At 26.5% G+C, this 16,075-nt stretch overlaps 1 protein-coding gene across 1 annotated transcript in view; it reads left to right on the top strand.

Moving 5' to 3' along the window:
- Window positions 1-16,075, top strand: part of LOC105204249 (lachesin) — a 367,012-nt gene that overhangs the window by 326,201 nt on the left and 24,736 nt on the right. The window contains exon 4 of the mRNA XM_039455250.1: window positions 2,384-2,603. Coding sequence (XP_039311184.1) covers window positions 2,384-2,603 — 220 coding nt within the window. The remainder of the gene's footprint in view (window positions 1-2,383; window positions 2,604-16,075) is intronic.

Here is a 16,075-nt window from a genome sequence, read left to right as displayed (position 1 = left end):
GCATACATAAAATCAATATGAATTTTGTATGCGTAGTTTTAAAATACATCATTTTTCATTTTTGAAATTATGGAAATATTTTATTTTACGATTTTTATGATATATTGAATTATCAATTTTTTCATATTTGCGAGAATATTGCTGAATACGTACTGGTCTTTAAAAACGTACCTCTTCAATGTTTTATATTTTTACTTTATATGAGCACCGTTTAGTAGTATAAAAAATAAACAGAAAGAAATTACTAATATGGACAAAAATTTAACAAGTTTTATTTTATTATGTACATGTTATTGACATTTAGAAAATCAGGTATATCTGATCATTTGTATAATTGATAATAACGTAATTGTACAATTTTACTTTGAATTGTTATGTTCTCATAAAAGAAGTTTTATACAATAGAATATTTTATTCATTGTATATACATATTTATAATTATTGTAAAAATTAAATCAATATTTTTATGAACTCTATTAAGTGTCCTAACTTATACCATAAATTTTACTAAAGGAAAAGAGAATAATAAGGCACATTTTTATTTTATTATGTAACTTTGTTAATAACCAATGTTGCATATTAAAACGATTATATTCGTCAAGTGTTGTTTAACAAAATCAAGGCTCAAAGTAATGACATATTTATTACTTGGGACGTGATTAATAAAAATGTGACGAACTGCATAATAAATACATATATAAATAAATTGATTTAACTTAAAAACATACAGTACTTTGTTACAAAATTATATATTTTTAATTTTGCACTGTTTAAAATTTTTTCTGCGTTTAAATACGTTAGAGATATCATTAGAGATATCATTCATCTTTGTTTAAACAATAAGGACAAAATGATATCTTTAATATTTCTGCACAGTCCTTTAAAATGACAATCTACTTAACGAAGAAATATTTCAATATGCGCTTAACAAGTCATATTAACAAAATCTTATGTTATTATTTAACTTTGCATAATTCTAAATGTGTACAGTCGAACAAAAAGTTAAATAACAAAAAGAAAAATACTCGAATATACATACATTCTTGATGATTAAGTTTGAAAACACTAAGGAAGTATGTAATTAAGTGCTAAAATGTATCTTGAAAAAGTTTCAAAGTGCTCAAAAGTAAAAAAGCATTATAAAAATTGTTAGTTATTGTGTATTGGCATGTTAGTGTCAGTAAAAAATGGCAGACTAATAAACGAATAATTCCATAAGCAATTGTTAGAATTTGTCACCTAATAACGGAGATAAAAAAGTGTAGCCGTAATATCTACAGTAGCCATAATCCCCCTTTTTCTGTATAATACAATAATGATAGTAATGTACTAAGTGATAAATGATAATAGTAAAACTAATAATTACTAGACATAAAAATATATTAATTATAAAAATAAATTTAAGACAGTTTTAATTCGTTGTCTTTACGTTTTCATTACTGTTATGTATTAATTACTAAATATTTATTTACTTTTTCGATAAATTATTAATGAGATAAGTACTAATTAATGAATCCTTATTTTTTTTAATTACTTTAAATTCAATATTTTCAAAGATGATACAATATAAAAGATCATACGTTGTGGGCAATTGATTTTCTGATACCTTTTGCAGCACAAACATTTCAGAGAATCTTCTAATAAATTAATTTGTTATACTGAAACATTTAACATATAATAATTTTGTAGATATCTGAAACAAGAAACTATAATTTCGAAGTTTGATTTACATCCGAAACAGTACCAAATGCAAAATATAATGAAAAAATATTTTAAGTGGTTTATCAACTCTCCTTTCCATAAAATAATTATTACGTTTATTTTATAAATATAATAATTTTTATTTGAACATAAAATAATATGTATACGAACAAAATTTTAGGCATTGAATATTTTTAGGAGTCATAAAAAAAATAAAGAATTTCTAGAATTATTTATTTAGTTGTTATTGAAAAAAATTACTACTTATGCCACTTACATTTTTTGTTTTCTATTTGATTCTTGCTGGAATAAAATTGTTCACGATGTGACGCTATTGGTAAAGAGTTTTGGCACAATAAGCAAGATTTTTTTAAAAAATAGACTCGTTTAGTTTTTATGTACGTGTAGGAAACTTTTCAATTAATATAGATGTTAAAATTTTCTAGTATTTAAATTATAAAGCTGATGAAATTGTAATATGCAGTTTAAGGTAATAGTAAGATCTAATTAGAAGAACTTAGGTTTATTATTATTAATAATATAAAAGACTATTTATTAAAAATTCATTGACGCATGAATATAAAGTAAAATCCGTTTTTAAAAAGGTTTCTTTTTTTTCCTAATAATGTGATTTACAAATATTGAATCGCATTTATCGATAAATCTTTTTGGTCGTTTGCAGGTGTCGTGGATTAAGAGGAAGAACGCACTGTTACACGAACTACTGACCGTAGGATTGACGACATATGCCAACGACGAACGATTTCAAGCAATTCATTTCCACCACAGTGAAGATTGGACGCTTCAAATAAAATATGTTCAACCGAGAGATGCCGGACTGTACGAGTGCCAAGTGTCCACTCATCCGCCCACGAGTATATTTCTGCATCTTGATGTCGTTGGTAAGCATGTAAAATTTTATTACAAAATTATATTTATATATTTGTAACTTTTTATAATTATAAATGGTTTGTAATATTTATTTTATAATTCCATAAAATATTACATTATGTTTCTAAACATAAAATAACAAGTACTGTCGAAATTGAAGCAAGTGGATGTAACGATATTAGAGAACGTATTCCTTAGTTTGTTTTACCGCACAAACCAAGGAGCTCTCTAACATCGTTTTTTAATTTGGATAAATTTAAGACTATTATCAAAAACTTACATGTGAAATTGGCTTATTCCAGTCTTAATAGATTAAACAGATTCATTATAGTATATAAGGATAACCTCCCAGCGAATAGTCTCAACAAAAGTGTTTTAAAAAAACGTAGTCTATAAAATTTTATGTAAAGATTATAATGCGTGTTACGGATAAATTTATACAAAGTTAAAAAATTTGAATTTTTAAATATCAGAATCACATAAATTGGAATTCTACTAGTCGATAACAACTGAACACAGGATTGATGGTAATCATAAGTTTAATTGGGATTTGGGAGAATGTTAATATTTTTGATAACGACTGATTTTTATATGAAAAATTAACCTCAGAAATGCTTTATATTAAAATGTAAATTAATTGTCTCAATTTACAGCCTGACATAGTATTTACATCATACTTACTCGATAAGTAAATTATAAAAGCTGTTTTATTTTAATATCTGTTTAAATATTATTTTGATTTTTAATTTATCTGAATCGAATAAGGCCAACCTAAATTATTTTATTTTTTATAAATTCTATTGATAAAGATATTGAAATAAACTAAATGAGAATAAAATGTTTATTTCAATCATTTACCAAAATAAAATTATCTTCTATATAAAACATTTTTAAATAAACAGAAAAGAAATTTTTTTTTAACTTTGACATTGGGCCTTATTAAATTATTGTGCTTTTAATGAAGCCCGAATTAAAAATAAATTAAAAATAACAAAAGAATTAAACATTATTTTCCAACTCACTTTCAAAATGATTATTAATCACAAATATGAAATCCTTTAAAATCTATTTTACTGTAAAACATCACAATTATTTTTAATTTGATCTATAATTAATACTTTAATTTTATGAAATTCTTGCTATTTGAATGCAATTTTAGCTTATGGAAAGTTAGCGTCACTGGAAATCGTTATTCTCTGTTGCAAGCCACATACATACTTAATAAACAAATGACAATGGCTACAACAATAAATGTATAACTAGGGTTTATTTAATAATACATTGTTTATAAAAAAGTATACTTATTCCAAAAATTTCATATGTATATTTGTTTTTTTCTATAGTTAGAAAGTTCAATAATATTATAATATGTTGTAATAAACCAAAAAATAATGTATACTTATTAAACTTACAACAAATTTTTATAAAAATGGTTAATTTACCTACTTTGTTACAGGTTTCTGTTGCACTGAATAATCGTGTTCGTACCGATATTAATTTCCCAGTCCTTTTTTATCTACTTCCTATGACATATTATATTTTTTAAGCATATATTTCAAATATAAAGCGTGTTTTTAAATGGTAAATTTAAAAGTAGGTCTTATTCGACTCAAGTATCTTATATGTTAATATCTTTATATTTATGAATATGTTTGACACAACTCAGTTTTATCTTATTGATTTACTGTACTTAACCTTTAGGCCGCCGGCATTGGATCTATTGTAATTCTCTTAGAAAGTTCCCGACATATTGTACTTATATCTTGGATATAATATATAATGGGAGATCTGATATAGCGTTTATATACAGGGTGTCAAATAAAGTTCGCCCGTGGTCTCGTGGGTTGATAGAGCAAGTCAAACTGAGCAAAAAGGTTCTCTACTATATTTCAATATTCGCAATACTTACCAAGATAAAAATTAATAAAGTCGGCAAATGAGCACGTATTTTCTCTATCTACCGCATGCGGGGACCGCCCGTCGCCAAACCAGCGGCAGCCGCGGCAGGCGGCGCAGTGAAGCGGATAAGACAGCCATTGTTGCTTCTCGTGAAATCCATTTAGTAGAAAATTCCTTAGATCATGCGTGCAGTCGTTGAAAAAAAAATTTTTGAAATTGAATGTTGTCAAGATTTATTGAGATGAGTTTTTAAACCTTGTTTATTATATAAGTAAATATAATAAATGTTTGATAATAAATTCTGCATGTAGTGATAGAGTAAAGTCGTAAGAAAAATACGGGATGTGATGATTTGCTTAATTATAAATATTAGATTTGGTGATCAATGAAACCGTAAAGCATGGAACTCATAATACGAGACACTCAAAAATCCCTATTTATTATTACATATTCTGACTTCAAGAGCTTTTTAAAATGTTTTAATAAAGTTTTTTATTGAGAATTTTCAAATTATGAGGCTTGAAAGTTATGGTTTTCAACATTAGCATTGAGACTTTAAAATATCTCAAAGAGAATAGATTTTGGAGAGCATCTCTATGTAACCCCACTTATCACAAAAAAACTCTAAAAAAAAAAAAAATTTGTTGCGAAAAGTATTATTTTGATCAAAGATGATCATAATGAAATTTTTCAAAAAGCTTAGGAAAGGGTCCTCACATTCAGATGCGGGATAGCATCATTTATTATTAAATCGATTTTCAATTTAATAACGTGATATTCTTGTTTAACTTGAAACTGTGCTTTATGATCAAAAAACTCAGCGTGCAGTTTAGTGAACTTGAAATGATCGTTAAGGTACTTCGTTTACGTTATCAAAAAGCATTTTACAGTTTAAAATCTTTATATTTTAAATTGGCTATATTCAAAAAAACGACTTATTGATTTTTTACGAAGTTTCACGTATGTAAATGAAGATCTATCAAATCTCAAAACTTTTTACCAAATTTGCAAAGTTCCATGACGTAAATTAGAAATTGTAAATACGTTTTATAGTTTGCGAAAACGGATGTTCACCTTTAATTTGCGTCATGCGATTTGTTCTTCGCCGAATTATTCAACATTAAATAAAAAAAGTCCATTTATGCTTCAAACAAGTCATTTATGCTTTAATATCATAATTATAAAAATCAGTGGTGAATTCAATTAAACTGCACTAGTGAGAATTGTTGCACATTAAAGCTGTTACATACTAGCCGTTGATATGATTTAATCTAACAAAGGAAACAGGTTACTGCCTGAGTATTTTGATTTGCGTGTTTTAGATGCTATTCTTGGGTGAAAAATAAACTTTACTTTTTTGTCCGTTTTATTATTTAAAATTGAGTCTAGTTGACTGATGGACGGGACGCTTGATACATTCGATCATCACAAACGACAACAGCAGTAGCGCAATTGGCAAGATGTTGACTTCATATGCAGTAGATTGCGTATTCGAATCACGTCTCGTGCAACTTTTTTTAAATTATATTGGTATATTTTTTGTAAATTAAATTTAAAAATTTTTAAATAATTATTATAACAATTTAAAAAATTTGTATAAGAAAATATTAATATCTTTACAAATTTTACTTTAATTTAATGTTATTAATTTCGAGCACTTTTTCATTGTAATAAAATTTCATAAATTTATAAATTAATAGATAATTAAATAGAGAATAATTTATATTATTACCGTCGTTGCCATTATCGTCGTTAATGTTTTATTTAATAATTATTTCATACATGAATAATTAATTATTTATTAATTTGTATATTTTTATTACAATCAAAGATTAAAATTATTATTAAAATTACTAACATTAAATTTAAATAAAACTTATAAAGGTATTGATACTTTTTTAAACAGATTTTTTAAATTATTACAATAATAATTTAAATATTTTATAACTTTTATAATTTATAAAAAATATAATTAAAAAAAATTGCACGAGACGTGATACGAATAACTTACTGCGAAACCGACGTCTTACAACTGCACTATCACTACTGTTCAATAGTGACGGTCAAACGTCAAATCAAGTTTCCTGCCCGTCTATCGACTGACTAGACTCATTTTTTAAAAACCAATTCCTTCGAAACTATAAGCCAATGGCTGAAACGGTCGGAGACGTAAGGTTGTTTTTCCCTTCAAGAATAGCCTGTAAAAAGTGGATCATATTCCTGGGCCGTAGCCTAGTGCTCTCTTTGTAAGCGTAAGTGCCAAGATAAAAAATTTGAATGTTTGTATTGATGGTGCATCATGTCAGACTAATCCGCTTATCATTGTGCGTTATCTTGGTGATGGCAAGTCAAATGATTTGTTTGAATACCTTTATGTAATAAAATATATGTTTAACCATGTAGTACAATACCATGTAGTATATTGAGGATTTTGGCTTTTAATCAGTTTATATTGTTATGACCGAGTGAGAATACGCTCGGCTGGTTCCCCGTATATGTTGAGAAGAAAATCGGGCCTTGACATTATTATTTTCTTCTGGGTTAGGGATTGACTTGAGTTTCGCTTACATGTTGTCACACGCGGGCTCTTGTAATTTCTGTATATTAAAAGCTATTCAATGAAAGCGCGTCTCTTTCCTTGTGCGAGTGCCGCGAGTGTAACAATATATTTATAATAAACACATAAGGCAAGGAAAATAATATAGAATAGAGGCTCATAATTTAAAGAAAGTATTGCATTCAGGTAGCGCTCGTTAGAAGTTGTTACGAAACATGCAGAATGAATAATGAACTTTGTGCGATAATGTTTTTTTTATACAAATATTTATTTATTTTCGTTGCTTTTGAAGACATAATTACACTGTTTTAACCATCTTCTTACAAGCTCAAATCAAATTCAAATTAAATTTAAATTGGTATTTTTTACATTTATATTTTATAGATGCTTTCTCTCAATAATGCAATATGAATAATGTTATTCTGTTTAATTGTCAATCTTAATTTCTTTATTTATATTATAAAGTTTTGTTTATCATATTAAGATATATAATAACATGAAATATTTTACGGATAAAAAATATGGAATACATTATAACATTTATATATTATAATTACATACATGTACTTTATTTTTATAAAAGATATAATTATGCATATGTATCTTGTATATTTTCCACAATTTGAATTCCTCATTTCTCATATCCAGTGGTTACAATTTTATATTAACTTTTAATTTAGATTACTCAAATATAAAAATATAAATATTTTCATTCTTGTTGTAAATAACAAAGGAGAAAAAGCCATAATATTGCATCCATTTTTATTCAATAATTTTATTAATAGTCATTATTTGATATTAAAACTTGGTCGATTCTATTTGACGATCGTCAAAGTGTTTAACATATTTTAGATTCATAGTAATAAAATATTTATTACTTAGAACATAATTTATAAAAATATGATGCACTGTATACTCAATAGAAAAGTGGTAATAATATAACCAACACCAAAATAAATTAAAAAATTGATTTAGTTTAAAAACACACAGTATTTTATTACAAAATTATATTTGAAAAATTTTCTATTGTTTAGTATTTTTCTGTGTTCAGAAACATTAGAGATATCATTTTATCCTTGTTTAACATTAAGCAACAATGATGAAATAATATTTTTAATATTTCTGAGCAGAGCTCTCTAGAGTGACAATCAATTTATCGAAAAATATTTCATATAAAAATTTAATTCAAAAATCCCTATTAAGAAAAACCATATTAAAAAGAATGTTATTGTTTAATTTTGCATAACTCAAAATGTATACAGCCGAATAAAAAATTTAAATAACAAAAAAGCACACGAATATACACACATTTGTGTGATAATACGTTCAAGATAAAAACAATGAGAAAGTATATGTAATTAAGTGCTGAAATGTACCTTGAAGAAGTTTCAAAAATAGTGTTAAAAAATAAAAAAGCTTTATAATAATTGTTAATTATTGTCTATCGGCATATTAACGCCATTAAAAAACGGCGGGCTACTAAATGTGTAATTCTATACGCAATTGTTAGAATTTGTCAGCTATTAATAACGAAGATAATAAGGGTAGCTGTAATGTCCATAGTAACTGTAATATCCACTTTTCCTCTATTTATTTTAAATGATGATGTGCATGTTTATTTTAAATAATGATTTAATAACATAAGATTTAATTTTATGTTTTTATATTATCCACGTGTAATACTTTTTTCATTTCTTATAAATATAAGATAAAGTTCTGAGAATAATTAAATTTATAAAATTGCTTATTTAAGCCAGCCCTGTATTTTTTGTGTAATATAGACTTAATATTCACAAATAATAACGTTAGTTCAGACATACAATCTCTTTGGTTCAGACAATTTTGTGAATTTAACCGTGCGGAGGTATCTGACATAAAAAATCTGACTGTTTAAACTAATATTTTTTAATATTTTTAAACAGGTTGCTGGTACAACTCGGTCCCAAACCGTAGCTTTTTTAATTTATGCAGTTTTCTTATAAAAACTGTTATCGCTCTCTAACCTTTACCATTGTACTTCTCAGATACATTACGACCGCATAAGCAATTTTTAAGGCTGCCACCCTTTGCAGGGTTAATTTTTACCTTTATATAACACTCTGTACAGTAAAGATATAAACTATGTTTAATTATTTTAATCAGTTTACATAGATAAATAAACCAATTTGCATTTTATTTGTTATGTTATTTATTACTGTTCTTAAAATTTAATCCGTATTCCGTTTTATCACATTATTTTTTAGACCTCCTCATTTTCGTTTTTCTTTTTACTTTTTTGTTAACTAAAGTTGGATTCAAATTTTGCAGAATTTCATTAAGTAGACGCTGTAACTAACATATTCCTTAAGAGTTCTGCATAAATTAGAAGTTTTAATATATATTTACATTAAAACCATGTTAATTCAAAAACAGGTATTCATATATTGCTTATTTTTATTCTATCTTTACGTCGATTTGTGTACAATGGCTTTTATGTACTTATAATGTATAATAACCATTAAAATTCGCTATAATCAATTAGTGAGAGATTATTTTCTCTAGCAAGAAAAAAATGTCCTAACAAAGATCTAAGAATTTCAATTTTTAATCAATCATATTTAAGAGAGAACTTTGACCGATATGTGAAAACATAATATAAACAATCGAGTCCTTAGTGCTGATAATTATTGTATTATTTTATATACCCGTTCAAGTTCATGAAACTATGCGTCGAATAAATGTTCAGTCTTAAGTTCGACAGTCCTTGTTCTAATTGTAAGTTGAACAAGAAATAGTAATATCACGTTATTGAATTGAAAGTCAGTTTAATAATAAATGATGCTGACAAGTATCTAATGTAGCAATAATGTCAATTTTCAGTTTTTAAGTTTCTCTCATACGTTTCCTTATCATCTCTACGCGTTTAACTTGCATATTATACGAAGTAAATATCTAAATATACGATCATAAATATTAAAATGTACGATGCAACGGACGTACAATGTGTGTGCAAACCTGTTAGAAAAACGCACAAGCTTCTCCATATATACATACATATCGTATAGCTTAGCTATTCTATGAAATGAAAAGAAGAGTCGTGAAGAGCCATCGTATATGTGGAAAATGTCGCTATGCTTTTGTCCATTTGCTGATAAGAGCATATCTATGAATATACGGTGACAATTCGCTTTCTCTTCCGTCGTCTGTAACGCCTACCTAGTGGCTTCGACAGTTTATGCACGTCTGCACATTTTCCAGACATTCCACGCGTAGCTTGTCTAGCCCGAAGCGGGGACTACAATTTTTAAGCGTTTCCGCGCGAGACGTCACCCGACGACAGACACTTTTATTTAGATTTTATTAAGCGGGTCAGAAGAGGGAAAAGGATCGATATAGTGCGAGAAATACTTTCCCGTTGTCGTGTCGCGGGAATTTCGCGAAATACGCTCTCGATGTACGCGCGCACCAACCAGCCATCCAGCCAACCACATATTTGCATTTAGATTCGGCTTTTTCCGGCGCGCATCTCTTATGCGCGAGGCTATCTAATTTCCTCGAGATTTCCCTGGCCTTTTTTCGACGTGTCGACGGTGCTACGCGGTTTCACCATCCTTTTTCTCAAGATGTGCTTTCGATATTTATGCTTTCGAAACACGCACTGCTGAGTGTCACCTTTTCACTCAGTTTTTTCTATAACATTCCGTGTGCTTGCACACAACTTGAAGTATCTTGAATTCATCTAAGTAATAATAAACAAATAAGATAAATAATCCATTTATTGATAATGTCCCAAATGCTAGAAATCTAATTTTATATAAATCCTTCTAAATTAAATTAATAAATTAATTTATTTTGTCATATAATTAAAACCAATATTATTTCTAAATTTTTAAGGAGATATTCTTTAAAAGATAGAAGAAAAAAAGATATTTTACTGGCATTTTTATTTACGAAGATGTAAAACTAATTATATTATTATCAATTTTTTATTTCACAATTTGTTACTTCTAACATATTCGTCTTGTGTTTAATTTACACAAAAATTTAAATTGTTTTTGATCAGCAATATACTTTATAACATAAATTTTTTACCTGTGCAAGTATTAATATTACCAGGAAATTAAATCATGTCGCGATTTTTTATAATTATAACGATGCAAGAAATGTGTTATAGTCATGTTCAAATTTAATTAAAAATTTATACAAAATTACATACTAACTAATATTGATATTTATATTTTGTTGAAAGAACAAACAAGAAAAAACAAAATAATTCAGGACGAAAGAGGGAAAGACAATAACACAATTTGAAATATTTATTTATCTAAATGCAAATACTTCTTTTCCTATGTTTTAATGGTTTTCCTATATAAAGTTGTATGTTATACGCTAATAGTCGTATCATGCCAACAGATACTGCCCGGAGCAAGCAATATTTCACAAAGTTAGTATGGAAATCTTTACGTGCAACGAAAACAAAATAACTTCAAAATTCAACTAAATTAGAAGATAGAGAAGATGTAACTTATTTGTCTAGATAGAGTTTTTTATATATGACAATATCTAGTTTGAAATAAACGTAAACGTTTCTGAGTAATAAAAATATTCCGCATCAAACAATAGAATGTTTTATATTATAATTATAATACTTTTAAAAAATATACATTTTTTTTACCAAAAAGCACACTTAAGTATTTCCTTCCTATTTTGATGAGTTCTGAATAAGTTGTGAATATGAATATAATCAAAATAAGAGATGCGTGCGTATCTTTTACATGTTGTTTTGTGTACATTTATGGAATAAAATATTCTCTTGAACATAAATTTTTATATTTATATTTATAAGAGTGTGTCGTTTTAAAATAATAAAAAATAAAAAACGTTTTAAAGTTTTATTGTTTTAAAAATTATTTTAAAAAGTACATTTAATTTTTTTAAATGCTATATTATTCGAAATAGTCAACATGCATCATTGCTTCTGAGAATTAAAAACATTTTCATTATAAAATTAAAAATTGAAAACAGTAAATCCAGCTATGTACAAAAACCTTTTTAAAAACAATAGTAGGACATGTTGAAAAATATGATAAAATGATGTGAAAAATTTGAATGGACTGTTATAAGTTATTTTAAAATTTTTGTTTAAAATATTCTTTAATATTTTTTAACAATGTTTGTTTAAAAACGTAAAAATTAAATTCTTTCAAGAAAATGTTTTATTTCTTTAATGTACATAAATATTCTTAAAAAAAGCAAGAGGCTTTTTTTTAATTAGTATTTATAAAAAAACAAGAGCTTTAGAATTTTATTTATTTATTGCTTGGGTTATTGTAAAAATTCGTACACAATTTATTATTAAAGTTAAGTAATTTACATGTAAACGTTTTTTATTAATTAATGATATAATCGTTTTTAACAATCTTTTCCCAACAATGTTCTGATATCATATGGATACTTTGATCATAAAACAATTGTAATGAAGAAGGAAGAGATGTAGTTTTAACGGCTTTTAAAGATGTGTGTGTGCGTGTGCGTGTGCGTATGCGTGTGCGTCGCAAATTTTTTTCTCTTTCAAATTGTTTTGTAGTAATGGAAACAAGTGGTAATTTGGTGATGCAATATCAGAAAAATTAGATGGAAGTGATATAATCTCATTTCAGTTCTTTCAGTTTAGGTAAGGATTATTTTGCAATATATGTTTCTATGGTAAAAAACAATTTCTTTACGATTGGCCAGAATTGGACGCTTCTCCTGGATTACTGTCTTTAGATTGTTTGATTTTTAATTAGAATTAGTCATTTGTCCAACAAGAAGTATCTAAAAAACCAATTCTCCAAATGTCATCTATTGAAATTGGCATAAACTTTTGCACTTATCTAAAAACATTACTCATTTTCAAATTTTATTCAAATTTGAGGAAAATACTCGTCTGTGTATGTGTGCTAAATTATTCTGTGCTAATATGTTTCTGTATTACATTTCTTTTTAATAAATGTTAAATAAAGAATATTAATCTTATCTAATTTCTTAAAAATTAGATAAGATTTTTTGTATCTGTACAAAAATTCTGTATTTGATAAAAATTTATATTTTGATAAATTAACCTTTATAACACATGAAAAACCCATATAAAATTTCGATTGCTTGCTGCGTGAATAAGAATTGAAAAAGAAAGTTTGGGCAAGAAGAGAAGAGGATAGGAGGATTAAAGGTCTCCAGTAGTCCACTATCGATCGTCACGTTGACCAGCTTTCAGTGCTCAACTAGAATTTAAACGGCATGACAGTTTTTTGTCATATTCTTCTCGTTACATAATTATACCTTTTAAAAGAAATGACAATTAAAAGAAATGCCATAATTATTTTTCAAAGCATCACTCTAATTTTAAAACGCGATATTATAAAATCCTTAAAAGTTTTTTGTTGCAAAGACATGCTTTAATTTAAAAAAATGGATTTTTTATGGAAGTCGTTAAAACTACATTTCTTCCTTCTTCAACGCAAAATTGGAGTGGTTTTATGATTGAGGTATGATATCAGAAACTTGGCAAAAGATTGTTGAAAACAATTATTTCATTAATTAATAAATAACATTTACATGCAAGTTTTTAGTTTTGTTTAATGGTTGCCTTAAGTTTTCTTTTAATAAGTTCACACTAGATTATTTTTCGGCATTTTTGGCAATACCGTCTATTCACTCATATTTCTGAGACTTCTGAACTGTCATAAAAAAAAAAAATTGTTAAAAAATATGTATGGAACTAAAATTATGACTTTTAAAATTTTCATAGGTCTCCCAAATTATATACTGTGTTTGAGTTTGGCGCTGAATGTGCTATACTTGAATGTTAAATATCTGATGTCTGATGTCACATTTTGCGAAAATCAATTTTTTATGAACTATTTTTAGATATTTTTTATTGATTTTTAATTAATTTTTACATACATGGGCAGGATATAAACGTACAAACACTAATTTTTGAAATTTTAATTTAATTAAAACTTTTATTAAAATTTTGGGATACAAAACTATCTCGCGGATGTAGCTGCGTAAACAAGATTTGGCTAGTGTAGTTGAGGGTTAACATTAATTTTCACTGTTACCTGTAACGCTTGTTATAATATTATGTTTATTTTGATATTTTTTTCTCCAGTATATTGTAGAATAGTCTAGTAAATATAATAATGCATTTATTTATGTAATTTTCTCAAACTATTTGTCTTCTTATTCTTTCAAATTACATTTATTATATATGTGTATATCTTTTTCATTATTTCTCTTTCATATTTATGTACCCCCATTTGAAATACATCAGATACATTTCTGCACGATTTTATACCATCCTTAATATCTCCAAGAACAAGGATGAAAACAATTAAAAAAGTTCAAATTCTGTATTGGATCAAACTCTGTATTGATCCAACTGCCATATTATATTAATAATATAACAACGTAACGCAAATATTTGAGGTAAAACAATCAGGTTTGACCTGCAAATTTTCAAATTCAATATCAATTGTTGCACATGGAAAATACATTTGCATAAATTTTACTTGAGCATCATCTAATTAATAAAATTAATTAACTTCTCTATTAATGAAGAATTATTAAAAGAATTGTTTATAAATGATCAAGTATAATATATTATTTATATGACACTTGAAACAAAATGCCAAATGTATCTTTTCTCTTTGTAACTATCAAGTAACATCTCAATTTATTTTTATACGACGAATCACTTACACTCTGATTATGCTTTCCTGTTTATGCACGGAGGTTAATTTATGCCAAGCTGTTTATAATGTGTACTCTAATTCCTGACAGTCCATATTTTATGTATGCAACACCGTAATTTTCTCGAGATGTCGGTCCATGTTTTTGCTTCCGAAGCGTCTTGGCGCGCTACACGTAACTAAAGTCTTTTCTTACGTGCTTTTAATATTTATATTTTTCCCAGAAGTGTTTTCGTTTGGAGAATTTAGTATATTTTCTCATTGTTGACTTTTCATCGCGTTAAAACATTAAAAACAAAAAAAGTCCTGAAATCTATTGCCAGGTAATTGTGACGTTCGGTGAAATTACCTAAAATAAGCTTTATAAGATTGTAAAAGTGCTTTTATTATTTGGATTCTGAAAAGATTTAAACACAACATTATAAAATAAATTTCTTAAAATTTTTGAAATATTTGTATATTTTTTAAATGTTTTTTTAGACACAGTTAATAATTATCTAACACGAATAAAAATTACTTACAATTTTGGTCTTCAGTGAAATTGGTTAAAACTGTTGTATGTAGTTTTTGAATCTGAAAAAAATCTCCATGAAAACAAAGGAAAATTTGAAAATAATTAATTTTTTTGCTACAATCAAAATGTTATATTTTATTGTTACTTATTTTAATAATATTTCAAATTATTTTAGTAATATTCCAGTTTTTTATACTAAATTGTAAAGTGGTAATATTCGATTTATTTACATATGTAAAAACGTTTCATGTGTAGAGAAAAATTATTAAAATTAGCTATTATTTTCCGGGTCATAAGATTTCATTTATATTATTTTGTTTTTATTTAATATTTATTTAAACAGAAGCTAAACATATAAGTAAACGTTCCATTTCTAACAATCGACGAATAATACTGTCGTAATAATAATACTGTCATAATAATAATACGTGTTTTTGTATAGTTAACGTTTGCTACTTTAAATTATCGGTCCATTATTAATTTCTATGTATATAAGAAGCGCAATTGATCCAATTGTAGGTTAAAATTTAAAGTGTACATTTTCATGTTCTGCATCAGATGAATAGTAAATTCCTGTAACCTGGCAATTGGGAATATGACTTGTTTGAAGTGGATTCAGAATAAGTCATAAGCTATAGAAGACTGTATTAATGCTGTATGCATTTTTATATTGTTGCGCTGAAGAGGATTTGAAGGAGGTCGAAACGTACGTCATAATGTAATCGTTGATTTTGATTGAATAAGATAATATACGCAAAATTGATCTGCGTCTGGCGGACTCTTTGATCATTTTAATTCTTT

This window comes from Solenopsis invicta, chromosome 11, assembly GCF_016802725.1.
Source record: "Solenopsis invicta isolate M01_SB chromosome 11, UNIL_Sinv_3.0, whole genome shotgun sequence".
In the NCBI taxonomy this organism is placed as follows: Eukaryota; Metazoa; Arthropoda; class Insecta; order Hymenoptera; family Formicidae; genus Solenopsis; species Solenopsis invicta.
Note: the sequence above shows the minus strand (reverse complement) of the source record. Positions and strands in the feature narration are given on the sequence as shown.